This window comes from Canis lupus, chromosome 23 (assembly GCF_003254725.2).
Source record: "Canis lupus dingo isolate Sandy chromosome 23, ASM325472v2, whole genome shotgun sequence".
NCBI classification, from domain to species: domain Eukaryota; kingdom Metazoa; phylum Chordata; class Mammalia; order Carnivora; family Canidae; genus Canis; species Canis lupus.
The window spans coordinates 7,834,042-7,861,092 of NC_064265.1; the positions used below are offsets into that span (position 1 = coordinate 7,834,042).

Sequence of the window (27,051 nt, forward strand, 5' to 3'; positions counted from 1 at the left end):
CAGTGAATTTGTCTTAAGTGTTATTATGAACTCATGGATTTTTTTATTGTTATAATTTAATCCATTTGTTATTCTTTTGTATGCTCAAGTGTTCACCTTTGGACAGCGGCCATCCTTTCATATAACAGTAGTCTTTGAATGCTTCCAGTTTTCTGTTGCAACAAGATGCTCCATACTCATCTTGTCCATTTCTTGCCTCAGCCACTTTTGTGGAGCCTGCTTCCTATTAATGGAAATGGTATTTAGAGATGACAGTTTGGGTGGATTCTTATTGTTCCTGAGATAGCCTTTGCTTCCAGCCCTTTATACTGGATAGAACTGAAGTATACATATTTGTAGAATTAAAATTAAATCATAAAATCATATTGGTTTTTCCAGATCAATGTTATAACAGTTTTTATTTAATTTCTTCAGTTTTGTTCTTCCTCTTGTGCTGAAACTCTTAGTTCCTAAATATATTACTATCATTACCTATTTGATTTATTCTGTAGTACACATCTAGTAGTTTCCAAATAGCAGTACTGATATTGTCACCACTACTAAGACAATTGAATGCACGTAGGGTTTTTTGGAAAACTGGCAGAACACTAGGTTTTTTATAATCACTTGAAATAATTCTCTGTGTGGTTATGTCATCAACTTTATTCTTAGGTTCACTTTTTATTGCTTTCTTTTCTTAATGGTTTAATCTTATTTCAATTATGTAACATATTTCCATGATTCCAACATCAAAACTACCAACAGAGATGAATTTAGAGAAGTCTTGTGTCCAAGTCTACCCTTTCCCTCATCCCCTGCCCTTCTCCTAGGACTAGTCATTTTTGGGTAATCCTAGTTTATATTTCTAAATTATACAATGGATTGTTTTGTCTCTGAGCAGTCTTTAGATTTGTAAAAGTGCCCAAAATACTACTTTTGAACTACTTTGGTTTCTCCCAAATTTCTCTTTACAACTCACTCTTCTTTTGCACCCCTGGCTACCACCCATTTCCACCTCTCCCCACCCTCTAAAACTAAGTGAAAATTCTGTCTGTGCCCATGGCTCAGACTGTCTTGAAATTTTATACTTCTGCTTGTAACTGATCACTGCTAAGGATGGGAGGAAGCTCTCCACTTCTCTTTGCCGTGCGGCATGGCACATGGCACCCCAAGTGGATGCTTTCCTGTGCCCTCTGTTGGTGGGCTCCCTGGGTGTCAGTAGCTGGCAGGTAACCTCTGGCTCCAGGTGAGGTGGAAAAAGCTGGTTGGCTACAATGAAGAGAGCTTTTGAAATTGGCAAGGAGCAAGGCTAGCTCTCAGATATTTCTGTGCTCTGGCCACCTTTCCTATGGCGAGAAACCAAAACAAGCAAGTGCACACAAACTAGCATTAAGACATAAAAGGCAAATACACTGAACTTTGCCTTCCTCCTGAACCAAGTTGCTTTTTGGATCAATCTTAGTTGGGACAGGAGAACAAACAAGATAATGGTGATGGTGATGATGGTGATGGGGGGGCAGGTGATGGTTTTTAAGATACCTGTCTTCCTTACCAAAAAAAAAAAAAAAAGTTAAAAGCACGGGGGCCCCAGCCAGGCTAGGAGCTGTCCCCAGGGCTGGCTGCGGTTCCGCTGCCCCTCCACACACTGTCTTCCAGGTGCCTGTGCAGTCCTGGTTCGATGACATGACGGACACAGAGCTGCTGGACCTCATCCCCTTCTTTGAGGGCTTGAGCCGGGAAGACGACGTGTACAGCATGCTGCACAGACTCTGCAATAGGTAGCGCCGGCCTCTGCCTGCCTCCCGCCTGGTCGCTCTGGAGCCTCTGGCCTCGGGGATCCACCCAGCCTCAGCTCCCTGGGAGCGGAAAGTGAGGACACTCCGTGCTCCAGGCCACGGGGTCCACGTGGCCATACCTACCTGTTTTATTTTTTAAGAACAGAAACAACTATTTTAAAATGAACTCTTTTAACAGATTTCATAAAGGGACATGCGTTTTACTGGATTTGCTTTTCGTAAAACATACCAAAAAGAAAAAAATGGAAAAAAAAAAAAAAACAAGCTTGATATCTATGAGACTTCCTATCAACTGTTCCCCACCCCCACCCCCCTCCAAGCAGACAACCTGTCCCTTTCTATCCGAGCTTGGAGCAGCTGACCCAACTCAGAATCTCTTTCCTACAGGATGAAGTGCCTTTTTGAATGTTATTTTAAGCTGAGAGTTAATTTTTCTACACAACATATTTCCAGACATCTTTTAGTCTTTTATTGTCTTAGATTCTCTAAAAAAGACAAATATGACAATTTTCTAGAACCTGGGGGTTGGGGGGTGGCTAGGGATGGAGGTGAGTCATAGAAGCCTGTCTCCCAACAGGCGTGCTGCAGGGACAGGCTCCTGATAGGAGTCTCGGTGACCATGGCGGTGTCTCCATTAATCACTGACCCAGTTTGGAATGTATCCGCGGTTGTGTGGCTCAACACTTTTGGAAACAATAGATACTTTTATATTATTATATTATTTCGGATGGTGACAGTTTTGTCTTGAGGTCACACTTCCCCCTTGAAAAGTGGCATCGTCACTTCCGCTTTCACACTACTGCCATACTTCTGTATGTTTTTTGTTTTGTTGTTGTCGTTCTGGGTGGAGCAGTTATAAGAAACTCTGAAACCCTTGGATATTTAAAGAGAAAAAAAAAATCTGTGTATTGATTTTTAAATCTTTCCTTTCCAAAAGCTGGATACACACGGAGCTGTTTGGGAATTTTCTTTGCTGCTACTGCGCTGCCACCAAATGGAATTGACCAGCGGCTGTTACACTGTTCTTTGCCACTGTGCCTATGCTCAGAATCCGCTCACTGCTAAGCTGCAGATTTGGACAGGGTCAGGAAAGTAGGTGTCCCGCTCCCCTGCAGACTGCACCAAGTATACCCCTTCCCTGGCACTGGCCGTGGGAGTCCAGAAGGGAACAAAGAGGCAAGGGCCAGCACACCACACAGGCGTGGCGTTCATTCTAGACCACAGTCAACATCAGATACTGTGATGAGCTGACTATTGTCCCTTGAGAACCCGTGGCCTCAACCAGCCACCGCACTGATGTGGCCCAGGTCTGCTCCTGGACTTCTCTCTTGAAGCACAGCCTATTTCTGAGCCGGGGTTGGGGAAACCTGTCCATATGTGGAACTCATTGCCCTGAGCTGGGGAGAGGCAGGGTGCCCTCCCTGGGCTAGGGCTTCCCTTGCAGCCTTTCCCAGTGAGCTGTTTTAAGCAGTGCCATGTTCCTCGTTTGACAAGACAGTCTATAAAGTATTGCTCTTAAAAATAATTTAAAAGAACCCTTTCATGTCGGCACCATTGCCTTAGTCCTCTGTGGGTTGGGCCTCCGCCAGAGTTCTGTGGGAGCAACTGGCACTAACAAGTCTGGAGATGGGGGGGTGGGGGGGTGAGGTAAAATTTTGTTCTTCCTTTCATTTACAAAATAATGAAGCCAGCTGCCAATCACGTCCTCCCAAACAGCACTTTCAGCTGTGGACTGCCATGCATTTGGAAGAGAAGTATTCAGGGGTAACCAGGTGCCCCAGCATTCTGCATGTGCAGAATCCAGTAATCCCCATGCCAGTTCCGGTAGAAACAGCCCCATGCTAGGCATGACCACAGGGAATGGCAGTTTTACATGGCAGATCTGCATATGCCCTAAACCTTGATTTGGAAAACTAGTCATTAATGAACCCACTGCCTTAAATGTCTTGAATGTTGCAGTCAAGTGTCTGTCATGTGTTGAAACCCACACAAAAATCAGTCCTGGGAACAGCCTTTCACCCTCCCCCCTGCCCTTTCTCTGCTGGCATCATGAGACCTTCTCTGGAATAGGGGGCAGAGAGGACTGAAATTCCAGAGTATTTCAGGGGAATCGAACCTAGGAACAGTGTCCCACTTCTGAGAGATGGAGTGAAGACACTGGCAAGCTTGAGCCAGACACTGCACCTAGTAGTTCCTGAAACCGTGAGCGCCATTGCACGACTGTTGGGGATGGAGCCCGGTTCCAGCCATCGCAGACATAGAATGTCTCAGGGGGGCCAACAGACCCCCTGAGGGTTCTGGATTCTGTGCACCTTATTTGACCATACTCCAAAATGCCATTTTTATTTTAACCCTTTATTCTGCTTTATGTACATAATCAGAATATCTATATCTCTATATATATTTTTAATCCTCTACGTGTAAATGAAGCAATAGAATTCTAACATAAGGCCAAGAAATGAGATGAATGTTTGGGATTTATGTTTTTTAAGGTAAATACGGGTATTGTTTTTAATTATTACCTTTTATTAAATTGTGGGCTTTAAAACCTGATGAACCCTATTAGCTGTTTCTCTGTGCCATATGCTTCCCATGTTACCAAAATACCATCTCACCACCCCACTCTAACCAAAAGAGAAATCCAGCCTCCTGAGTTTCTTGTGTACCGGGTTAAAATATAGTCTCCCGGACAAGTATTTTTCTACATTAAGATCTGGGCCAAGATACCTTGGGTTGTGGACTCGGGCCCCTATGATGGGATGACATCTCTGGCCGGGCCTGAGTGGTGGTGCCCGGGCACATCTGAGGTTGTCACTGTTCTGTCTCCTGTTGCTCTGGAATCCTGTGTATTGGTCTGTGGCTTCACCCATTAGCTGTTTGTAAGCAGTGTATCTGTATCCTAAGGGGGAGGACCACTTGTCAACAGCCGATGGTTGGTGGGGAAGCTCCTTAGACACTGCAGTTTTGATGAGGTGACTTTGGAGACGTGAAGAGGCTGTGATGACACTGACTTGTCATGGTCGCAGCATTTGAACTTCTGGTATAAAAAAGAAATCTGTAAATCTATAACCTGGCAACATTTTGCAATCCTATATTTTAAGGACAGCTCTCTAATAAAATCTAGAACCACACAGCCCTATATGGACAAACACTTGTGACGTTTGTGCCTCCGCTTTTAAAGGTGCTGTGATGGACAGCTGGCATGCCGGGGCTCCAGAGGAGGGGATGGCTTGAAGTGCGAGCAGTTACCTGAGCAGAATCTGTTGGCTGCCTCTGTACCTATCTCACTGTAAGATTGATGCTATTGTCTGTTCTGTTCCTTCTCCAGGGAGCTTCTCTAACCCCCCCCCAGCCCCCTCCCCCGGTAGTGGGGATTCTGGTGCCTGGGTAGTCGTGGATTTCTGTTGGACATTTGAATGTGACAAACAAGCCAGCATTACATGGGAAATACTACATGTGGAATGTGCACGTTTCCAGGGGCGAGAGGGTTGCGATGATTTCCTTCCTGCCAAAAATAAACACGTGAAGCCGCGCCCCCTTGTGGATGGCCTGCTCCTCCCGCGCCTGCCCTGCGCCGCCGCCCGCTGGGTCGCTCTGTCCGCTCCGCCTGCGCAGCCTCACGCCAGCGCCTCGGTGTCCTGGGCCCCTGCGTCGTTCTGCGGGGCCGCGGTGGATGGGAGCAGGGGCGCAGCACCCCGGGAGCCACCGACCTGGACCCCAGGCGAGGCCGGAAACCCATCCCGCTCGATGTCAGGCCCCTGGCGGTGTCCCCGCACACAGCAGCAGCCTGGCTCGCTTTCCTTGCGCGGCGGCTTCCACGCGCAGCCCCGCCCCGCCCCGCCCCACAGGAGCCGCCCGCTTCGCGTGGGAGCGCGCGGCCTTGAACCCCGAGCCCACGGCACGCGGGCTCCTGCTGCGGCTGCCAGCTGAAGCGTGGCCGGGCAGAGTAAGGACGGCCAAGCCCGCGTGCTCACAGTGGGACGTCTACTCCAGGCACTGCCCTCAGCCCAGCCCCACAACCAGACAGACAGACAGCCGAGAATTGTGGCAGCCCCTGAAGCTGAGATGTCCCAGTGAATGTCCATAGGCCCTCCCAGTAGGTGGGAAGGAAACGCACGTCATCAGGAGGTCACTTCTTTGGGACTTGGGCATACTGAGATTTCACCTCCCGATGCTTTCCTGTTTGAGCACATATTTGTATTCCAGGACCAAAGAAGGGACAGGAATCCGGGAGGGGAGCAGAAGGGAGGAATGGCTGGGGAAAGCCAGCCTGGGGAGACTAACCGGGGCTAACCCGGGGTGCATCGGGGGCTTGTAGCAGAGGCCTTGGAGAAACTGGAATGCTCACGTGGCAGGTCTCCTGTGCTGGGGCTGCCCGTGCTCAAGGCCCAGAGCCACCAACTGGCATGGTCACCAGCCTGATCTGCAAGGAGAATATACTGGGCCCTCCAGCACTCAGGAGGTTATGTGGCCTCCAGAGTTTTCCATCCCAAACTTCTATTACAGCCCCATTCCTTAGCTCAGTGATTCTTGGCTGTGGCTGCCCACTGGAATCACTTGAAGGCTCTTACATAAACATCCCTTAAGTCCACCCCAAACCATTTAAACCCCAAACCCTGAGACTGGGCATCACATTTTTAAGTGCCCCCAAGGGGCTCAAAGTTTCAGGAAGAGCTGCGAACCCCTGTTCTGACTGGCTGTGGAGGTAAAGAAAGTCCCACAAGGTGTTTCAGGCCTGACACCCCAGGTATGGCAAAGGAGCCACAGGCCGGGTTTTGGGGAAATGGCATGTATTGCCTTACCTGAAAGCTCAGCCACATGTGTTCATTGCTAAAAGATCAGGAAACCCAGAAAATTCCAAAGAAAACCCCACACGGGCACGGCGGGGCCTTCCTCAAGGCAAGGGTGAGGAATGGGTCCTAATAGGGTCACACCCAGCTGACAATTCCCTGCTGTGAGGTGCGGAGCAGAGTGGATCCCCCCACTTCGTGTGAGAGCACTGGTCACACTGCCCACCAACCTAACCGAGCCTTGCCACTCCCCACCCCGGTCCTGGCCCAGGCGGTGTCCCCACTGAGGGGGTCCACGACTGGCCAGGGTGACACATCCCCAGCAGCGGGAACGCAAAGCAGCGGCACCTCCTCGTCTGCAGGGGCCTGGGGCTCTTTTTTGAGCTGTCCTCGGACTCATGAGGCCCATCAGAGTGGTGGCCCCACGGGCACAGCGACAGACTCCTCTTTGCCTGGCCCTAGCGGTTCCCACCACCGCGCCCTCCGAGGGACCGTGTCACAGGGAGCCCACGTGGGCCCGAGGCTGCTCTCCTGGGGCCAGGACGTGTCCAAGGCTCCGGCCAAGCCTTCCTCCCCCGCTCTCCGGAGGGTCGCACCCCTCGCAGGCCCTGGTGTCCACGGGGGGCAGCGCACTGCGAGGGACTGACACTGACGAGGCAGAGCTGGGCCGGGGCGGGCCGGCTTCCAGGTGTGGGTGTGGGTCCCTGGGAACCGCCCGGCGAGAGCGCGGTGGGCCGCAGGGTCCCCGGAGGGCGAAGAGGTCCACGGGACCAGTGGGGCAGAGCGGGGCTGTGCTGGCTGAGCAGGAGAAGCGGGTGGCCGAGCTCCCTTGTTGCTTAGGGGAGGAGGTGGGGAGAGGCTGGGCTTCCCCCGTCCTTGCAGCACCCTGGTTACGTGGGAGCACTACCCTGAGCCTCCGCTTCCTCTCTCTGGGTCATGCGTGTGATCCCATGAGCTGAAGATTGTCCACACCAGACACAAAGCGGAGCGCTCATCTGGGCCCCCGGGGACTGCCCCGCAGTGGGGGGCCACTGCCATTTCTTTGGCCCTGAGGATCACAGGCCACGGGCGATGCCCACCATCCTGGAGTCGGGCAGTCGAGCACATACAAAGTCTCTGGTTTCCAGAGACCCAGAGAACTCTGGGGAGGGACCTCGGAGAGGTCCTTGTGCCCCCACTAAGCTGAGGCTGGATTGCACCAGGTGGGGTGTCCGGCTCACAAGATGTGACCTGCCCTGCCTTCTCACAGGAGGACATGTCAGCTCAAGAAAAAGCCTGAGAAATGTGCCCAGAGTCACACAGCCAGTGGGCACTTGAACTGGGGCTGGAACCTGACTCTGAGGAAGGCTCGACTCCAGGCCTCCCCTTCAGAAAGGGTCCAGGCGATCAGAACGCAGGCCACGGGAGCTCATCGACAAATATTTATTAAGCAGCCCTCGTGGGCCCGGCGCCATTCTACACGCAGGCTACAGCAGTAAGCAAGGCCCCGCTCGCAGGGACCTCACACCCGGAACAAAGATCCAAATCAGTAAGGTTATCTGCTTCTGGAAGCAGTAGGAAGATGAGGAAAGTGGCGGGTGGCTGGGGAGAATGCTGTGTTAGCTAACATGGTCAGGGAAGGCCCCTCTGGGCAGGTGTCATCCTGGCTGAGGCCAGAATGCAGAAAAAGAGGCATGGGACGATTTCGGGGAGAGGCTTCTGGCAGAGGTAACAGCAAGTACAAAGTCCAGAGACTAGAATGAGGTTGGTGTCTTAAAGGACAATGAGAAAATTATAGCTAGAGCACAGTGAGGAAATGGGGGGAGTGAATGGAGATGCAGCCAGAGGGAGAGGCACTTTGGGGCTTTATTTTAGGGAAGCCACTGGAAGGTTTGAAGAAGGGGAATGGTGTGATCTATTTGTGGTTAAGAGATCCCTTTGGCAACTGTGGGGGGATGGACAAGGATGGACATAGGGGCCAGAGAGACCAGGAGACACAGAGAGAGGCTCCCGCCCAACTGGTGAGAGGCTGGGTCCCAGAGCAGGGCAAGGAAGCCCAGCCAAGTTCAGGATCCAAGATGAACCAGACTGGCTAGTGGCCACCCTGTGCACGTGAGGGAAGGAGAGGAACCCAGGATGGCCCCCAGGTTTGGGGACATTCATAACATTTTTTGGCCTTGGAGGGGCTTGACTGGGATGTCAAGTGTGAGGTCAGATGCATCGGGAGAGATGTGACCCGACAGCTGAAGGATGAAGGGTGAGTTGGGGGTGGACGTTCAGAAGGAGAGGGAGTGGGTGTGGAAGAGACTGGTGTTTCCGTGGCATTTACATCCTGGGAAGAAAACAGACAAGGAACAGGAGCTACGGCCTGAGTTGTGTGGCCACTGACATGTCAAGGACCCAGCTGAGAGGGCAGAGTGGCCAGTGAGCTGGGGAGAACTCTTGGCCTGTGAGGTGTTTCCAGAGGAAGGGGTGGTCGGCAGGGTCCCTGGGTGGTAAGAGGGAGAGTAAGATGAACACAGGGAACAACCTGTTGTGGCAAGAGTGGGCATCGGTGACTAGGAAAGAGCCATTTCCAGGGCGTTCCAGAACAAAGGCCAAGCAGAGTGCAGGGAGGGGAGGATCTGCAGTGAAGACATGAGAAGTGAGGACACCGGATTTTGCTGAGCTTGGGGACCAAAGGGGTCAGGAAAACAGGAAACAGGCCTGCACAAGCACAAGCAGAGCCAAACACACACCGTGATAAAAAGGAACAGAGGATTGAACAGACATTGGCTCACGCACGAGTTCAGACACACACGGGGACTGACCAACTGTCCTGTGACACAGGCATCCCTTCAGTCACAGGGGCCGATTAGTTCTGTCAAATGCAGTCACGTCCTGGCAGGAGGTTGTACTAGGCAGGTGGACCCAGACTTCCTGGAGTCACCCCCTCTCTGTGACAGGGAGCCGTAGGTAGGGACGAGGACTGGACACGGGGAAAGAGGCTCGGTGCCAAAAGGCAGACTTTAGCAGTATGTCCTGGGAGAGGAGCCCCACTAGCTGGGCTGTGGCTAGGACTGAGACAAACGGCTGAAAGTAAGGGGTGGCCTTGTTCCTGCAGTTTCTGAAATGTTCTATTTTCAGCACCTGCCCCACCCTACAATCAGGAAGGAAAGGAGGGAGCAGCCCGAGGTGTGGGAAAGGTGTCTTCCGTGCAAGGGCCGGGCTGGCCTCTCCCACCATGGGTATCCGGGTCCCCCGGGGAGGACGGTGCTGGGCAGCAAGGCCAATCTGGGAGCGCCCAGGATAGCAGAGATGCTAGAGGGAGCCCTGGCCACCTCCCCCACCTCCTGAAGTGACCGGGGTCTCACGGAGCCAGACTGCCGCCCCCAATCCAACAGCCATGGTCCTCCTGCCTCCTAAGGTTTGTTGGGATGGCCTGGCCTTCTGGGGGTCGCGGATCAGGGGCTCCTCGGGCTCTCAGGAAAGTGATCCTATATTCCACACCCCGCATCTTAGAGCAGCCCAGGCCTCCGTGCCCTTCTGGCCGCCAGTCCCCAGGAGGTGAGGCCTGGCCGACCAGCTGTGGCCCTGTGGACCACGGCCTGGGAGCTGAGTCAATATTTGTTGACTGACTGACTGACTGAGTGCTTTTGAGGCCCAGCCCACAGGCGGCGGAGTGGGGTGTGTCCACGGCGGAGCAGGGGTCGAATTACAGAGCAGGGCGGGCTGGGGGACAGCAGGCACTGCCCACTGGCCCAGGAAGAGAGCACCTGGCAGCAGGTAGGCCTGGCAGTGAGGGGGCCCAGGGTCGGGGCGGGGGGGGGCGCTGCTCCGAGTCTGGGGTGTCCCGCGGGGTCATCGGAACGTGGGACGCAGCGAGTGGACACACGCTGGGAGAGGAAGGGCCGGCGCCCCCGGCGACCGATGGGGAGAAGGTGGCAGATCCTGTACGGGTGGAGGCTCCGTGGGCCAGGGTGGGAGCACCTGGGGGCCAGGCCCGGCACCCCCTGCCCCCACTCCCGCGGGCGGCGCCCCTCCCCGCTTCCTGCGGTTCAGGCGGAGTGACCTCAGGGTCCCGCCTGCCACAGGTCCCTCAGGAGGAGGAAGTGACCTCCGGGCCCCAGAAGAAGGGGGCCCCCTCGGGAGAGGAGGAGCCCAGGAAAGGAGAGGGCATCTGGAGAAGGAAGGGAGCACCTGGCAGTGAGGAGGGCCCAGGCGAGAGAAGGGGAGGCCAGGGGAGCCAGGGGGCACTGGGGAAGGGAAGGGGTGCTGCAGGGAGGTTGGGGAGAGGGGCCTCTGGAACAGTGTAGGGAGCGCTGGGGGCCGGGAGGGCAGAGGAAGGGGGCTGGGGAGGGGGGATACCTGGGGGAAGGAGTGCCCAGTGGGGACAGAGGGGGCCCAGGAAAGGAGGGAGCATGGGGGAGGGGGAGGGGAATTTGTCAGAGAAGGAACTGGGTGTCAGGGAGAGAAGGGGGTCCTGGGCTGTAGGGAGTGAGCCCCCAGGAAGAGGAAGGGGCTTCCAGAAGGAGGGGGGAGGGGCTTTAGGCGGGAGGGCTTGGCAGTTTAGAGGGGGCCCTCTGGGAAGGGAAGCCCTCCCCGCCCCTGCCCCCCTCCACCCCAAGGGAGAAGGAGACTGCCTAGGGGAGAGAGAGGTGCTCCGGGATCCCTGTGAGAATCCCTCTCCAGCCCCAGAACCCAGCTTACGTGGGGGTGAGGGACTCAGGCCCCCAGAGCCCACAAGGTAAGCTGGACCTGGATTCGAGGCACCCTTCCCGCCTGCTGCAGGTGATGCTGACCCTGCCCAGTCCCGGTCTTCTGGTCTCCAGTTTGACTCTCCTGTCCCCCACGGGTCACTGGTGACCACAGTGCGGTGGCCAGCCAGGCTTCCTGTCACTCTGTCACATGACTGCAGCCCATAGTTTATACCTCTGGCCACTACCCACTTGTGCCCTGCCTGCTGTCCCTGGACAATGCTTCTGTCCATCACCACTGAATGTCACTGTGCCTGTCGCCCAGTGTCATCACCTTTCCACGATCACCATGGCTGCCCATCACCCGCATCACTGTCACACAGCGTGGCAGGTACTGCAACAGCAGTTCTGGGCTCAGAGCTATGGTGGCCCCGCCGTCCCTCCACCCTCCCTGGGTAGGTATGGATAGTTGCCACTGAGTACCTGCGGGCTATGGGGCAGCTGGGAGCTGGCAGGAAGTGAGAGGACAGGCCTCTGCCCCCGGAGGCCTCTACTCCTCTGCTCCAGCCGGAGCCCCCGCAGGGCCCTGCTCTACCCGGCTGCTCCAGGCAGCTCCCTGCCATGCTCACCACTCCAAGCTTCCAGAAGCCACCTCTCTTTGAGAGGGCCTGGAATTCCATAGGGACCTCCGAGCTCCCCGGGGCCTGAGCCCGCCCTCAGGGGCCCTGGACAAAGGTGCAAGGCACGCAGGTGACTCTTTGTAAGTCACAGTAAGCCGCTGATTCTACAAGTCCCTAACTCCCCCTACCTCCTCTGCCCGGGTCATGCAGGGTCAGCAGAGCCTCAGGGGTTCCTACCGCTGCTAAGACGGGGCTGGACTGGGGTGGGGAGGGGAGAGGAACCGACACCATAGGTCACTAGGAAAGAGAAATTCAGAGAGTGGTGATTCTGGATCTGGGGCCCCGCAGCAGCAAGAAGCAAACTCTGCAGCTGGTGGGATTTAGGTTAGATGAAGAAAGAACTTCCACGGATGAAGGAATGACCAGACCTCCCACAGAGGTTTCTGAAGCACTGCTATGGGGAAGCCTGGGGGAGTCAAGAGTTGTCTGCTGATGTAACGAGATCGAGAGCCCCTTCCTCCCCAGATACCTCTCAGTCCATGCTGCTCTCCCAGGTACACCCAGAACCATAGTACTGAGTGAAGGGGGAGCCAAGTCACTGTTTGCAGACCCTGTGTCTGTTCACAGGTCTGTTTGCATTAAGAGTTCAGCTCTGTTTCAGAATTTAAGAGCGCCTCTGCTGGATTTACCAGGCCTCTCAGGTTAGCTAAGCCTGTTGCTTGCTACAGACTCCATCACAGTCTCCAGAGACGATCCTTGTGTGCAGAGTCTGTCCTGAGTTTGCAGAAACTTCTTTTTGTCTGTTTCTCTCCTGAGCCTGGGTCTAGAGGCTCTTTTCAGGGTCTTTTTTCAGAATGTGTCTTTTTTTCTTCTTAAGATTGTATTTATTTGAGAGAAGGGGGAGAGGCACAAGCAGACTCCCTGCTGAGCAGGGGCACCTGACGTGGGGCTCCATCCCAGGACCCTGAGATCATGACCTGAGCCAAAGGCAGACACTTAACCGACTGAGTCTCCCAGTACCTGTATTTTTAAACAGTGTGTCCCCACTCCTCTATGTATAAGATTCACTTTTATGGCAGAAGCTGCCCTGCACGTAGAACGTATCCCTGTCTACGGAGCTTGTCTGGTGTCCTTGTCTGGGATACCTCTTTCTGCCGAAAGACACTGCTCCTGTTTGCAAAGCTTTGTTTACAGTACCTGTCCCTATCAGCAGACCCTATTTCCTCTGCAGTAAGTGTCTCTGTCCATAGACTATGCCCCTGTTTGCAGAGTCTTTTCCTATTTCAGAGTCTGATTCTGTCTGCAGAATCTGAGCCCTATTTGTACAATCTATGACATCTTTTTAGGGCTTTTAACTGCTTGCACAACCTATTTGAATTTCCCTGAATGGAAACGATATCTGCCTGCAGGATCTAGTCCTGTGAAGAGTTATCACTGTCAGAGGACGCTGTGTCTGTCTGGGAGCAGCTATGTCTCTCTGCATAGCACATCCCCGTTTGCAGAGCCTCTGCCTGTCCACACACTCCGTTCCTAATTCTATGTATAACTGTTAGCAGAACCTTCCCCTATTTACAGAGTATCCGTTTCCAGAATTCATCTTTTTCTATCAACTCTGTCCCTGTTTGCAGAACCTGGGCTCTCTATAGAACCCAGTCCTGTTTCAAGATCCAGGACCCGTGTGCTTGAACACAAAGCTGATTTCCCTGCCAGCTCATTTCAGCAAACCCTGCCTGCTCTGAAGAGGCTGTCATTGTTTCAGAACCTGTCTGTTTGCAGGGCATGTGTGGGCTTACAAAGTGCAAAGTCTCTGACTGTAGAGCCTCTGTCTGCAGAGCCTCTGTCTTTTTTTCAGAGTCTGGGTCTCTTGGCAGAATTGATGGGTGTTTGCCCAGCTTTTCCCATCTCTTTGTATGTAGGATTTGAGTCTGTTTTCCAAGGCTGTTCCTGGATGCAGCGTCTGCTTGCTTAAAGAACCTGCCTCGTCTGTTTGCAGAGCCTATCCTTTCTATGTACCTGTCCATATCTACAGTCTGTCCCTTATGCAAAGAGTCCCTATCTTAAGGGTTTGTCCTCACCCAAATTTACAGAGCCTTTCCCAGTCTGTGTAGCTCCTCCATATCTGCCAAGCCTGTGGCTGTTTGAGTCTTTTTTTGTGTTCATGGCCTTTGCTTGTTTCCCTGGCCTGTCTGAATTTCCCTGGATAGAGTCTGTGTCTCTTTTTGCAGGCTGTCCCAATACACACAGTTGGTCATTGACCACAGAATTCATTTTTGTCAGGAGAACCTGTGACTGTTGCAGCTCTTTCTTCAGTCTGAGGAAGCCGTCCCTGTTTGCAGAGCCTTGCTTATATGTAGAGCCTTTTTCTATCCACAGAATCTATCACTCTGCCTGTGTGGTCTCTCTTTGCATAGCCTGTCCCCTAACTGGAAGACCTAGGCCTGTTTGCAGCTTTGAATCCTGTAGACAAAATCTACAGGATTTAGTCTCATTTCAAGAGCCTGTTTGCTGAGCCTATCCCTGGCTGCAGAATCTGTTCTTTTACTAGCAGAACTCTTGCCTGTCTGCACAACCTGTCATTGTTCCCCATGGCTGTCCCTAGCTGCAGATCTTGTCTGTCTACATACCTGTTTCTAACTCCCTGTTTGCAGAGGTCCCTGTGTTCAAAACTCATCCCTGCCCACAGAGCTTGGCTCTCTTTCAAGAGCATAACCACAGACAACAAACCAGGTCCCTGCTTGCAAAGCCTCTGTGCCAGTGTCTGCAGTACCTGTCCTGGTTTGCTAGCATTTGGGTATTTATAGAGCCCTTCTGATGAAAGGCATGTTCTGTGATGTTGGTGCTTTGGAGAGCTGCAGGTGGGGAGAGTTCCTGCTTGGAGCACAGAGCACAGGCAGCCAGGGCCTGAGAATGAGAACTCCAGCTTTTGTCATTCCCGCCTGTCCTAGGATGGACATCAACAAAGGCCTCCCAGCCATTGCGAGCCACAGGGACCTCCACGTATGGATCATTGAGGTGAGGGGCACCACCAGACAGCAGAGATGGTGACACAGCAGTCTCTGAGGCTAGGGCTCCCCCCACCACCTGCCAACTCAGAGCTCCCTCCTCCACCCCACCCCAGAGGGTCATGGCTGAGTTGTCCTGCTGAGTTGTCAATAGGTGTCCCATTCTCCCAGAACCAGAGGATGGTGCCAGTACCTGAAAGGGCCTATGGGAACTTCTTTGAGGAACACTGCTACATCGTCCTCCATGTGAGCATTTGGGGAGTCTGTCTGAGGGGTGGCTTGGCCCCGCTGGGGAGTCTGATCATGCAGATGAGGCTCTTGCTTCGGGAAGAGGCAGGCTGGCTGCCCTAGAGTCCATCCCATGAGGGGGCTGCCGCCTTTGAGGCTTCTTCGGCCTTCCCTCCCCATTCTGAACCTCCTAGGGGTGGAGGCACCTGCCCAGTCCCCTGAAGGCGGTCAGAGCATCCAGGATCTGGGTCCACTCCACCCCTGGGTCTTCTGCAAGCCATCCCCCACACCCCCCCCCCCCCCCCCCCGCAAACACCTGTGCTTTAGGTTCCCCGGAGCCTGAAGGCCACTCAGGGGGCATCCAGCGACCTGCACTACTGGGTGGGGAAGGAGGCGGACGCGGCGGCGCAGGGCTCGGCGGGCGCCTTCGTGCAGCACCTGCTGGAGGCGCTGGGCGGGGCCGCCGTGCAGCACCGGGAGGCGCAGGGCCACGAGTCCCACTGTTTCCGCAGCTACTTCCGCCCGGGCGTCCTGTAAGTGCTGGGCGGTGGCGGCGAGGCCTGGCGGATGCCCTGCTCCCTGCTGGGGGTCGGGCTGGGGGAGACGCCTTGCCTGAGTTACAAACGGGTCTCAGCGACCCTTTCAGAGTGTCAATGTGGGACGCCTGGGAGGCGCCGCGGTTGAGCGTCTGCCCTGGGCCCAGGGTGTGATCCCGGGGTTCCCGGTCGGTCCCGCCTCGGCTCCCGCGGGCAGCCTGCTTCTCCTCCGCCTGTGTCGCTGCCTCTCTCTCTGGGTCTCATGAAAAAATAAATACAATCTTTAAAAAAAAATAGTGTATAAATTCAGTGATTTCTCATACAGTCACAGACTTGTGCAAACATCACCCCAAAAAGAAGCCCCATACCCTTCACAACACTCCCTGTTTCCCCCCACCCAACACTTTCGTCCCTCACTCTGTATAGACTTGCCTATTCTGGACATTTTTATAAATGGAATTATACAACACGTGATGTGGGAACCCGTTTTGTGTATGCATTAATCACTTCCAGAATATTTGAATTGCTAACCCTTAGGGGCTGTTATGGATATTTGTATACATGTTTTGGGTTGTTTTTTTCCCAGTTTTATTGATATCATTGACATACATCACTGTACAGTTTGAGGTATACAGCATGATGGTTTGACTTACAAGTATTTTTTTTTTAATTTTTAAAAGATTTTATTTATTCACGAGAGACACAGAGAGAGAGAGGCAGAGACACAGGCAGAGGGAGAAGCAGGCTCCCCGAAAGGAGCCTGATGCGGGACTCGATCCCCAGACTCCGGGATCACACACCCTGGGCCAAAGGCAGATGCTCAACTGCTGAGCCACCCAGGCGTCCCTTGACTTACAACTATTATGACGTGATCACCACCCTAAGTTTGTGTGGACAGGGTTTTCACTTCTCTCGGGGATATACCCAGGAGTGGATACCAATGTTGTTTTGAGTTTGCCTCTATGTTACTGTGCCTAGTAAAAATATGTCTTTGGCTGTAAATTGCTTCAAATCTGTATTAAATTAATAATTGCAATAGATTAGGTTAAACCATAGGAAAATGCCAATATTTGATCATTTCTGTTTTGTACAGTTAAGCCTCACACATGCATATGGTATACAGATGGACGTGTTTATATGAGCACAGGCAGAAAACAAACCAGTCCTATGGGATGGGCCGGTAGGTGGGCACACCAACATGCAAATGTGTCCATGGGCACACATGTATGCTGTTGCCCAAATTCCACTCATTCAGGTCTATCCTTCCGTGGACAGATACCCGTATGCCCCCACTTGTACACAGGTACATGTGTACACATGTGCTCACAACTGTGCTCACTCCTGCACGTAGCAACATGCAGTCTTACAGGAGACCCCATTCCCTCCTCAGCTACAGGAAAGGTGGCCTGGACTCTGCCCTCAAGCATGTGGAGACCAACATGTACAACATCCAGCGACTGCTGCACATCCAGGGGAGGAAGCACGTATCAGCCACTGAGGTGAGGGCTGCCGGGATGCCGCTTCATCCTTGGGCTCAGGTCAGGATGTGCGATGTGTGTAGGGCAGTATAGGGAAGTGTGGAGGGTGGAGGCAGGGCAGGGGGAGGAGACCATGGGCTGTCAGCCTTCCCAGATGACCCACTGGTCCCCCCGCCAAGCCCACCCTAGTCTGTAGAGTGCCCATTACTTCCATCTGTCAGGCAAGTAATGGGATCTTTTTAGAACAAGACACATTGCTGCCATTTGGGAGGGATTTGGTATCGTGAACATTCAGATGTGTGATGTCTGTGATGTCAGTGGTGACACCTGACTTGTGCATGTTACTGTCTATATGGTATACGGCAGCCCTGTGACACCCCCACACAGGCTCACTCACTGTCCCCACAGATTCAGTGACCCTATCTCCCTGGACCTGCAGGGAAAACACACAGTGCAAGGTTTTGCCTGCATAGTATCATTAGAGTCCCTCTTTTTACTCCCCAGAGTGTCTCTGTTTGGATGAGAACTATCCTCATCCACAGGTAGCACACTGCCCCCACTCAGGCATATATACATTGTCACCCGTGAGCTCACACACTTGTTCACATTTGATGTGTCCCTGTAGATATACACATGCGCATGTACACACATATCTACACATGTGGATAAATGGATATGCACACCCCAGTTGTATACACATGTACAACTACATTTGTGCAGCTACCAACATGCATTAAGTGTCATAATCACGTACACCCTGTGAAATGCAGCATTACCTAAAGTCACACGTGCCTAGAGATGCACACAGCTACGCCCACAGAGGGACCTTCAAGGTCTCACATGGTCACACAGAGGCATGCCTGTGCTCCACAATACTGGTCACACATATACGCAGTTGCTCACAGCTTCGTGCACACAAGTGGACGCTGCTCATGTGGGTGGAAATAGGCTGTGGTACCCCTCTGCCTCGGTGCTGGTGGTATGACAGCCTGTTTCCTGTGCCATCCCTCCTGGCTCTGGCAGGTGGAGCTCTCTTGGAACAGCTTTAATAAGAGTGACATCTTCCTGCTGGACCTGGGCAAGATCATGATCCAGTGGAATGGGCCCGAGACCAGCATTTCTGAGAAGGCGAGGGTCAGTGTCTACCCTGAGAGGTAAGGGATGCAGGGCTCAGGGAGAAGGGGGATCCTCCAGATGCCCATGCTCCAGCCACCCCAAGAGGTGGGCTTGGTTCTCCACTACAATCTGAGAAGCTCCTACTTTGTGCCAGCTGAGTCCCGACCCTGCACTGGTGGTATCCTTGAATGCCAGGATACGGTAACACCTCCCCGACTCCAGCTTCTGGGAGCTGAGTTGTGACAGGAGGGATCTAGGACTATCTGAGCAGTAGGGGGGTGAGGAGCCTGCTGGGAGAGCCCTGATGGCCAGGTCCTGTCTTACAGGGACTGGCCCTGACCTGCAGCCTCCAGGACAGGGAGCGTGGTGGTCGCGCACAGATTGGTGTGGTGGATGATGAGGTCAAAGCCACTGACCTCATGAGGATCATGGAAGCTGTGCTGGGCTGCAGAGTGGGCAACCTGCCTGCCTCCATGCCCAACAAGAGTATTAACCAGCTGCAGAAGGCCAGTGTCCGCCTCTACCAGTGAGAAGACCCTGGGAATGGGCAGGGTGGGTGGAATAGCCTGGGTCTGCATGTCTATCATTATTTCAATAACAATGTCTCTAGAAAGCTCTCCAGGAAAGGCCCATGCTTTCTGGACCAAGCCACGTGGGGCTTTGGGCCCAGTCTGTAGTCTTGCATGACTGCCCTTCTGAGAAACCCACTGTACAGATAGGACAACTAAGGCACTGGAGGGTTACCTAAGGGAGCTACCCGAGGCTCCACAGCAAGGCTGCAGTGAAGTCAAGACTTCAACTCAGGGCCCCAGGCCCCATGCCTTCTGCCTCAGGGAGGTGGGGCGGGGAGGCTAAAGGAGGCTGGACTGGAGCAGGGCCCACGGAGGCTGGGCTGCCTCCATCTGGATGCCTGTCCCCAGTGTCTGTGAGAAGGAGGAGGACTTGGTGATCCAGGAGTTGGCCACCTGCCCACTAACCCAAGACCTACTGCGAGAGGAGGTGAGGTGGCCTGCCCCCAGCCACCTCATCCATCCCCACCCACCCACAACCCCAACCCAGCCTGCACCACCTCCTGACTGTCCCTCTCTTGCTCCCAGGACTACTACATCCTGGATCAGGGCGGTTCCAAGATCTATGTGTGGCAGGGACGCATGTCTGGCCTCCAAGAGAAAAAGGCCGCCTTCAGCCGGGCCCTGGTGAAGCTGTTGGGCCCTGGCTCAAGGGGGCTGCCTGGGGGTGGAAGGGGGAGCTCTGCCCTGGGGTGTGAGGGAAGAAATGGCAGTACCATTCTAAGCTAGGAGCCATCCACGTTCCTGGGGTCTTTAAGGGGAGGTGCCCTTGGGCCAGGAGGAGGATACATCCTGCCCTGGGAGCCCTAAGAGACAAAGTCTGGAGCCTAGAGACAAAGCGCCCCCCTACCCCCGCCCCGGTCTTAAGAGGGAGACACAGCTCTGCCCAGGGGTCTGAGGGGAAACATAGGGGCATGCAGCCTGCCCTGGGACCTTGATAGGAGTTGGGGGAGCGGGTGACCAGTTAGCACCCCAAAATCATGTGAAAGGCCCCCTTTGCAGGCCGAGAAGCCTACTGCACTGGGCGCCCCCTCCTTTTCGAGGGAGACAGGGCTCTGCCTGAGGTTTGGGGGTGTTGTCATGGCCCGCCCTTCCCGAGGTGCAGATTGAGGGGACCTTGCCCGTTCTCAGGGACCTCAGAGAAGTAGGTAGCGAAGGAGCCAACTTCTTAAGCGGGTCATGAGCTCGGTTAATGAATGCTGCTCCGGGCTGGGCCGAGCCGCAGGGCCCTGGGGGTGGAGCGGCGAATGGGGCCCCCGGGCCGCACGCCTGACAGAGCCCCCGCCCCAGGCCTTCATCCAGGCCAAGGGCTACCCGACCTACACAAACGTGGAGGTGGTGAACGACGGCGCCGAGTCGGCCGCGTTCAAACAGCTCTTCCGGGCCTGGTCTGCGAAGAAGCCAGAGAACAGGAACCTCCACGGGATGAGTGAGTCGGAGGCAGGGGCCTGGGGGGCGGGGCCTGCAGGGTGGGGCGGGGCCCGCGGGGGGCGGGGCCTGCGGGGCGGGGCCTGCGGGCGGGGGCGGAGCGGGGCCCGCGGGGCGGGACGGGGCTGGGGCGGGGGCGGGGCCGGAGCGGAGCGGGGCCTGAGGGGCGGGACGGGGCTGGCGCGGAGCGGGGCCTGCGGGGGACGGGGCCGGAGCGGAGCGAGGCCTGCGGGGCGGGACGGGGCTGGCGTGGGGCGGGCCGGGGGCGGGGCGGGGGCGGGGCCGGCGCGGAGCGGGGCCTGCGGGGGACGGGGCCGGAGCGGAGCGAGGCCTGCGGGGCGGGACGGGGCTGGCGTGGGGCGGGGCCGGGGGCGGGGCGGGGCCGGGCCGGCGCGGAGCGAGGCCTGCGGGGCGGGGCGGGGCCGGCGGGGGCGGGGTGGGGGGCGGGGCCGGAGCGGAGCGGGGCCCGTGGGGCGGGGCCTGCGGGGGCGGGGCCTGCGGGGCGGGGCGGCACCCAGAGCCTCGGTGGGATGAGAGCGGGCGGGGCGGCACCCAGAACCTCTGCCGCAGGGACGAGGCCCGAGTAGTTGTGGGGATACGCGCGCCGCAAACGCGGGGCCGGGTCTGGGGGTTGGAGTGGGACGGACAAGGAGCTGCACCCAGGAAGCGCCTCAGGGTCGGGCGCGCCGCCAGAGGCCCTTCTCGAGTGATGGGCTGGGCGAGGTTAGCGGGGGTGAGGACGCCAGTGATACCCTACGGCCTCCCTTAGGTGAATTGATTCGGGGAAGGCTGGATGTGGGTGAGCTGCACAGTCAGCCTGAGCTAGCGGCCCAGCTCAGGATGGTGGACGACGCCTCCGGGCAGGTGGAGGTAAGGGGCATTAACTTAGCTGGGAGGAGATAGGCACACAGGGGTGGGCTTTGCCCTCAGGTGACCCGCATGGCCACTAAAGTGCCCCACGTACACACAGTTGCACGTCACACAGGGACACCCAGGGGCATGTGTACTTGGATTCGGGTTGCTCTGGTCCAGGAGACATCTTCCCCAGAGAGAGCTGTCAGGCTCTGTGTGGGCACAGGATGCCCAGGCATTGTTTCCTGCCATTGTCAGGTGGGTGTTACACCCACTTTACAGGTGGGAAAAGTTGAAGCTTGGAAGGTCTCACCACCTGGGATTTGATGAGGATCTGCCTGGCTTCAGAGCCGAGGCGCTCTCCCCACAGGAACAGAAAATCACACTATTTAGTGTAAGGAAGTATTTTCCTTTAAACCTTTGAACAAACTTTGTCTTTTTAAGTGACACGTGAGAAAAGAGAATTTTCCCAAGAGCCCCAAGGCCTTGTGTCTGCCCAGCTTTCTCTGCCCTGGCCTGAACAGCAAGCAGCTGTGCCAGGACCTGCCCGCCCCTAACCTGCCTGTGGCCCAGCAGAGCCTTTGCCTGCACAGATGAGTCCTGCCCCTAGGCTGAGGAGAGCTCTCTGGTTGGGCACAAGCTGGGCGGGCTGGTTCAAATGGAGGAGCCACCTGTGCCCACTGGTCCCCTGTTCCCCAGGTATGGTGCATCCAGGACTTATGCAGACAACCCATGGACCCCAAGCATCACGGACAATTGTATGCGGGCAACTGCTACCTTGTCCTCTATACATACCAAAAGATGGGCCGCGTCCAGTATATTCTGTACCTGTGGCAGGTATGCTGGCCTGAGGGGGTGGTAGGCACCTTCAGGCCCCAGAGCTGAGGATCTGAGAGTGGGATCTAAGAGCTGCCCCAGGCCCTTACCACCCCCACCTGCAGGGCCACCAGGCCACCACAAGTGAGATCAAAGCCCTGAACTGCAACGCGGAGGAGCTGGACCTCATGTACCATGGAGCTCTGGTGCGGGAGCATGTTACCATGGGCAGCGAGCCCCCGCACTTCCTCGCCATCCTCCAGGGCCAGCTGGTGGTCTTCCAGGTAGGGCCCACCTTGGTGCTGTTCCCGCAGACTCCCCAGCTCCTTCCTGTGCCCGTAGCCCTTATGTAAGGGCTAGGCTTCTCTTCAGCCCCAACACCTAGCCTACCCACCCCCTGATCTCCTGGTGCTGTCAGACACCCAGGAGCTCCAAGGGTGACCCCCACCTGAGTTTCTTCACTTGCTCCCCAGAGTCAGCCACAAAACAGAAGCACAGGTAAAGAAGTTGAATTGGAAGGGAGTGGGACCTTGCCTGGGGTCTCCATTTTCTGTCTTCAAGGCCTAGAGGAACCATAACCTGACTCCTTGGAGATGGGGGAGGGATTCATTTAGAAAGGGCCTGGTTCCCTATCCTAGGCTGACGAGGTCTTCACACTCCATACTCAGAAGGTCTCGAAGAGGGTGGTGGCTTTAAGCAAGAGTCTTCTGGGCCCCAGGGCAGTTTGTCCATCACTGGGACAGGTAGGTAGCTCCCAGCCTCATCCTGAGGCCCAGCCCTCTTGTAGGGGCGCATGGGGCACAACAGGAAGGAGCTGCCAGCATCTGCCATGAGGCTCTTCCACGTGCAAGGCACTGACATCTACAACACCAAGACCATGGAGGTGCCGGCCCGTGCCTCAGCTCTCAACTCCAATGACGTCTTCTTGCTGGTCACAGCTAGCATCTGTTACCTCTGGTTTGGAAAGGTACCTCTTACACTGACCACTTGACTTATGCCGCAGGCAGGGATGGCTCTGCTCCACAGGGGAGGCAGACTTCATGTCCAGCCTCAGATAGGCCAGGAGCAGAGCAGGGGAAAGGCCATAGTGTTCCCTGTGGAGCCTGGTGTGGGGGGAGGGAGTTGAAACTGGCAGGCAGTTCTGGGACTCTACTGGTCAGAGTCAGGCCAGGCCCAGGTTGCCTCCTCTCTTTCCTGCCTCGAGCAAGGAGCATGACCCTTACCGAGTCTCTTGGGAAAAAGAGGAGGCCTAGTCGTTTTCTCTTCTCTTCAACATAAACCACAAATGATCCCTGAGCCTGGGGTCCCCATCCCATTCTCTGGACCAGGAGAAGGTCCCAGTCCTGGGAATGGGGAAGGGGAGATTGCTTGCTCATGTGTGCCTTGCCATCAGCCTAGGCCTCCTGTGTCTCAGGCCCAGTCCCCAAGAGTCCCTGGGGGTGGAGGTGAAGACCCCTCCCCATTCAGGGCCTCACCCAGCTTTGTCCGCCAGGGCTGCAGTGGTGACCAGCGGGAGATGGCGCGGACAGTGGTCACTGCCATGTCTGGGGAGACCAAGGAAACGGTGCTGGAGGGTCAGGAGCCTCCCTGCTTCTGGGAGGCCCTGGGGGGCCGGGCTCCCTACCCCAGCAATAAGAGGTAACAAGGTTGGGAGAAGGGTGTTATCCTTACACAGAGGAGGAAACTGAGACCCACAGAGGGTGGGTGACTACCTCAGGGTCATACAGAAAGCTGGAAAGGCCACCCTAGAACTGAGGTCTCTTGGCTCCCCATTCCAGGGGTTCCCAGAAGAGTGGGCCCACCCTTCACTCTGCAGTCCTGGGTAACTGGGAAGATGCCAGGACCAGCGGAGTTGTGGCGCCCTCTTCTGGCCAAACATGCTCCCTACATTGGCCAGTCCTGGACCTTCCCAGTGGCAGAGGGCAAGAAGGCAAAGCCCCATTATCACATTCCCCGCCACAGTCCCCAGGCGTCATGGTGCTGAGTGTGTGTGTGCGTGTGTGTGTGTGTGTAATATGACGTGTCAATAAACAGCATGTGTGGAGTGTGTTAAAGGACAGGGTGTGGATCAGAAGGCAAGGCAGGGTGAGGCCTTCAAGGGAGGAGGCTGCTGAGTCAGAGCCACTGTGAGTGTCTGTGGGGCTGGGTTATGCACTGTACTCCCTGCAAGTCCCCTGAGCATCCAGCCAGGACCAGGGGCTCCTCCCTCCTGTGGTGGCCAGGGCCCCAGCTTAATACCCCTCCTCAAGGCCCCCCACCCCCGGCCCAGTCCCAATAAGACTGCCATCCTCTTCCCAGGGCCCATTCATAGGGGAATTCCCAGGGCAGCATGTGTCACAGCTGGCTATGGCTAGACAGGTCACATAACATGCTTTCCCACTGGCAGGTGGGGACACTGGGGCCCAGAGAGGAGCCAGGCTCCTCTGGAGTAAATTATGGGATAGGTGGAGCTCAGAGGAGGTTCCAGGCCTCCCGCTCCAGAAGCCGTTTCCCATCCTGGGGGCAGGGGCCCTGTGCTCAGGGCTAGCTCAGTCCAGGCTGATGAGGGGCACAGTTCTCTCTGCAGCCCTCACAGCCTGGCTGCCCACACTGGCCAGGCTTCCCGAGGATGTCTCCAGCTTCCAGCCACGACTGTTTGAGTGCTCCAGCCAGATGGGCCAGCTGGTCCTCACAGAAGTTGTGTTCTTTAGCCAAGAGGACCTGGACAAGTATGACATCATGTTACTGGACACTTGGCAGGAGGTGAGGCGGCCACCCCCACCACAGCTGGGGCTGAGTGTGCAGAACTGTGGGTTCCTAGCCATGCCAGGTCGCGGGTGAGCCTGTGTGATTGTGTGTGACACAGTAACACCGTGAGTGACGGTGCACTTTATGACCGCGGACACCTCTGTGTCACGGTGAAGCTGCAGGGGACTGGCTGTGTCTGGGGCTGCAGTGCAATTGTGAGCCATCCTGTAGTTGTGTCTGTGTACCTTATAGCAGGGTGATTCCAGGTGACTACGTGCCTGTGGCTACTGTGGCAGTGATAGTGGCTGCAGATTGAATGACCATGCGAGTGTATGTGATTCCTTTGTGTGACTGTGTAGCGAGTGACTGTGTGTCTACGTCAGTGCCAGTGACACCGTGTGAATGTGGTGATGAGGCTTGTGTGTTCCCATCTCAGGACAAAAGCAAAGCCCTTATGGCAGCCCACATGACCTGGTGGCCTCGACTCTCTGCCTCCCTCCACTTGCTCTGGTATAGCCACGGTGGCCTCCTTGATGTCACCTTCTCAGTAAGGCTCTCCCTGATTCTAATGTAAAATTATAGTCATCCCCACCCTCCTTCAAGTCGTCTTTCCCTGCCTTATTTTTCTGCATCTAATATAGCACATATTTTACTTATTGTCTTTCTTCCCCAATAAAATGAAAACTCTATAAAGAGCAGGCAGGGATTTTTACCCGTTTTGTTTTTTCATTGTTGAATCTCCAGTGCCTAGAACAGCGTCTGGCACACAATAGGTGCTCAATAAATACTTGTGGAGTGAATGTATACATGCATACCTGTGACCTTCCAGCACGTCTGTGGGTGTGTGTGTATGGCGGCCAGCCTGCTGGGTGGGCCTGGTTGGCTGGGATGTCTGGGGGCCATGAGACCATTTAATGGATAGGGGTGGGAAGGAAGTGGTCAGCTCTGGGCAGCCCCTGCACTCGCCCAAGGCCAGGCCCCCTCTGTGGCCCAGATCTTCCTGTGGCTTGGAGAAGCTGCCAGTGGGTGGAAGGAGGCGGTGACCTGGGGCCAGGAGTACCTGAAGACCCACCCGGCAGGGAGGAGCCTTGCCACGCCAATCGTGGTGATCAAGCAGGGCCATGAGCCTCCTACCTTCACTGGATGGTTCTTCACTTGGGACCCCTACAAGTGGACTGTGAGTGAGGCCTCAACTCCCAGCCCCATCCTACTTCAGGGAGAGGGGCCCGCCCTGAGCCAACTGGAAGGAGGTATTGCCCTGTCTGGGGACCTCCGGTGTGGGTAGAGCAGACCTGGTCTTGTCTGCAGGCCCCCTCCTGGGGGCCTCCACCACCCTCCATCACCCGGTGGTGCCCTCCATCCTGCCCCTGCCCTGATTCTTGCCCTCAGAACAACCAGTCCTATGAGGAGGTGGTGGATGGTGGCCTGGGAGCAAAACCTGCCATATTTGAGCTCACAGCAGTGAGTATTGGGTTCCCCAGGCTCCTGCTGGGTTCTAGGCTTGGTCAGTATGATCCAGAAGGGAAGAATGGGCAAGGCAGGAGCCAGGCCCTGGTGGGGGGCAGGGTTTGCAGTGGGGGAAGGGGGCCAGTGGGCTCAGTGTGGCCTCCCTCTGGGAACTTCTCCCCACATCTCCCCAGCCTGAGTCCCCTCTCCGGGCAGGAACTCAACAACTTCCAGCTGTCTAGAGTGCCAAGCCATGGCAGGGCAGGCCCCTTGTCCCCACGGACCCTCAAGGGCTCCCAGGACGGCTCAGGAAATGAGCTGCAGCTTGACTCCAAGGGCGGTGGCACCAGCACCAGCAGCTACCACAGCAGCCCCAAACCCACCATCAAGGGGAGCCTGCCCCGTGAGCAGCTAATGCACCAAGCTGCTGAGGACCTGCCAGAGGGCGTGGACCCAGCCCACAAGGAGGTGGGTGCCTGAGGCCCTGCCACTCACTGCCCCAACACTGATGCATCATCTAAAACTGAGCTGGAGGCCCTTGGGGCACTGCCCACAGATGGTGGGCAATGGGCAGGCTACCTGGGAGATATGAGTTCCAGATGGGATAACAGGCAGAGAGATGTGGGAGAGGAGAGCCGTTAGCCCTGGGATAACACCACTGGGTGGATGGGCTAGGATTCTGGGATCAGTTGACAACTCTTCCCCTGTACCCTCTCCCCACCAGTTCTATCTCTCTGACTCTGACTTCCAAGATATCTTTGGGAAATCCAAGGAAGAATTCTATAGCATGGCCAAGTGGAGGCAGCAGCAGGAGAAAAAGCAGCTTGGCTTTTTCTGATCCCAGGCCCTGCCCCTGCTGGTGCTACCCACATGGCCGGGACCTCCAAGGGTACCTTCTCAACACATACCTGAGCCCCGGGGAGACCCTGCTGGCACTCCCTAGTCGGAGACTTCCGGATCACCCCCTCCACCCCGGTCAATAAAAGCTGGTAGCCCTCACAAGGTGTGATGTG

At 55.7% G+C, this 27,051-nt stretch overlaps 2 protein-coding genes across 19 annotated transcripts in view; both read left to right on the plus strand.

Moving 5' to 3' along the window:
- Positions 1 to 5,307, plus strand: part of CTDSPL (CTD small phosphatase like) — a 115,139-nt gene extending 109,832 nt beyond the window's left edge. For all 4 annotated transcript variants that reach the window (XM_025461315.3, XM_025461316.3, XM_049099648.1 and 1 more), the window contains one exon: positions 1,636 to 5,307. In XM_025461315.3, the coding sequence (XP_025317100.1) occupies positions 1,636 to 1,761 (126 nt within the window). In that variant the 3' untranslated portion in view covers positions 1,762 to 5,307. The remainder of the gene's footprint in view (positions 1 to 1,635) is intronic.
- A 4,489-nt stretch (positions 5,308 to 9,796) lies between these two features.
- On the plus strand, positions 9,797 to 27,040 carry VILL (villin like). 15 transcript variants are annotated; one of them, XM_035704834.2, is made up of 20 exons: positions 9,797 to 9,950; positions 14,786 to 14,852; positions 15,014 to 15,088; positions 15,398 to 15,603; positions 16,997 to 17,105; positions 18,108 to 18,218; positions 18,527 to 18,726; positions 19,121 to 19,199; positions 19,298 to 19,396; positions 20,060 to 20,198; positions 20,967 to 21,067; positions 21,749 to 21,886; positions 21,991 to 22,149; positions 22,653 to 22,832; positions 23,358 to 23,503; positions 24,463 to 24,607; positions 25,587 to 25,769; positions 25,982 to 26,053; positions 26,255 to 26,506; positions 26,763 to 27,040. In XM_035704834.2, exons 2-20 carry the CDS (start codon positions 14,787 to 14,789, stop codon positions 26,874 to 26,876), a joined length of 2,574 nt encoding a protein of 857 aa, XP_035560727.1. In that variant the 5' UTR covers positions 9,797 to 9,950; position 14,786; the 3' UTR covers positions 26,877 to 27,040. The 15 variants fall into 15 exon arrangements, with proteins under 15 accessions (XP_035560727.1, XP_035560733.1, XP_025317081.1 ...); XM_025461296.3 differs by lacking the exon at positions 9,797 to 9,950 and adding an exon at positions 10,198 to 10,309; XM_025461297.3 differs by lacking the exon at positions 9,797 to 9,950 and adding an exon at positions 11,001 to 11,270.
- Positions 27,041 to 27,051: the final 11 nt, after the last annotated feature.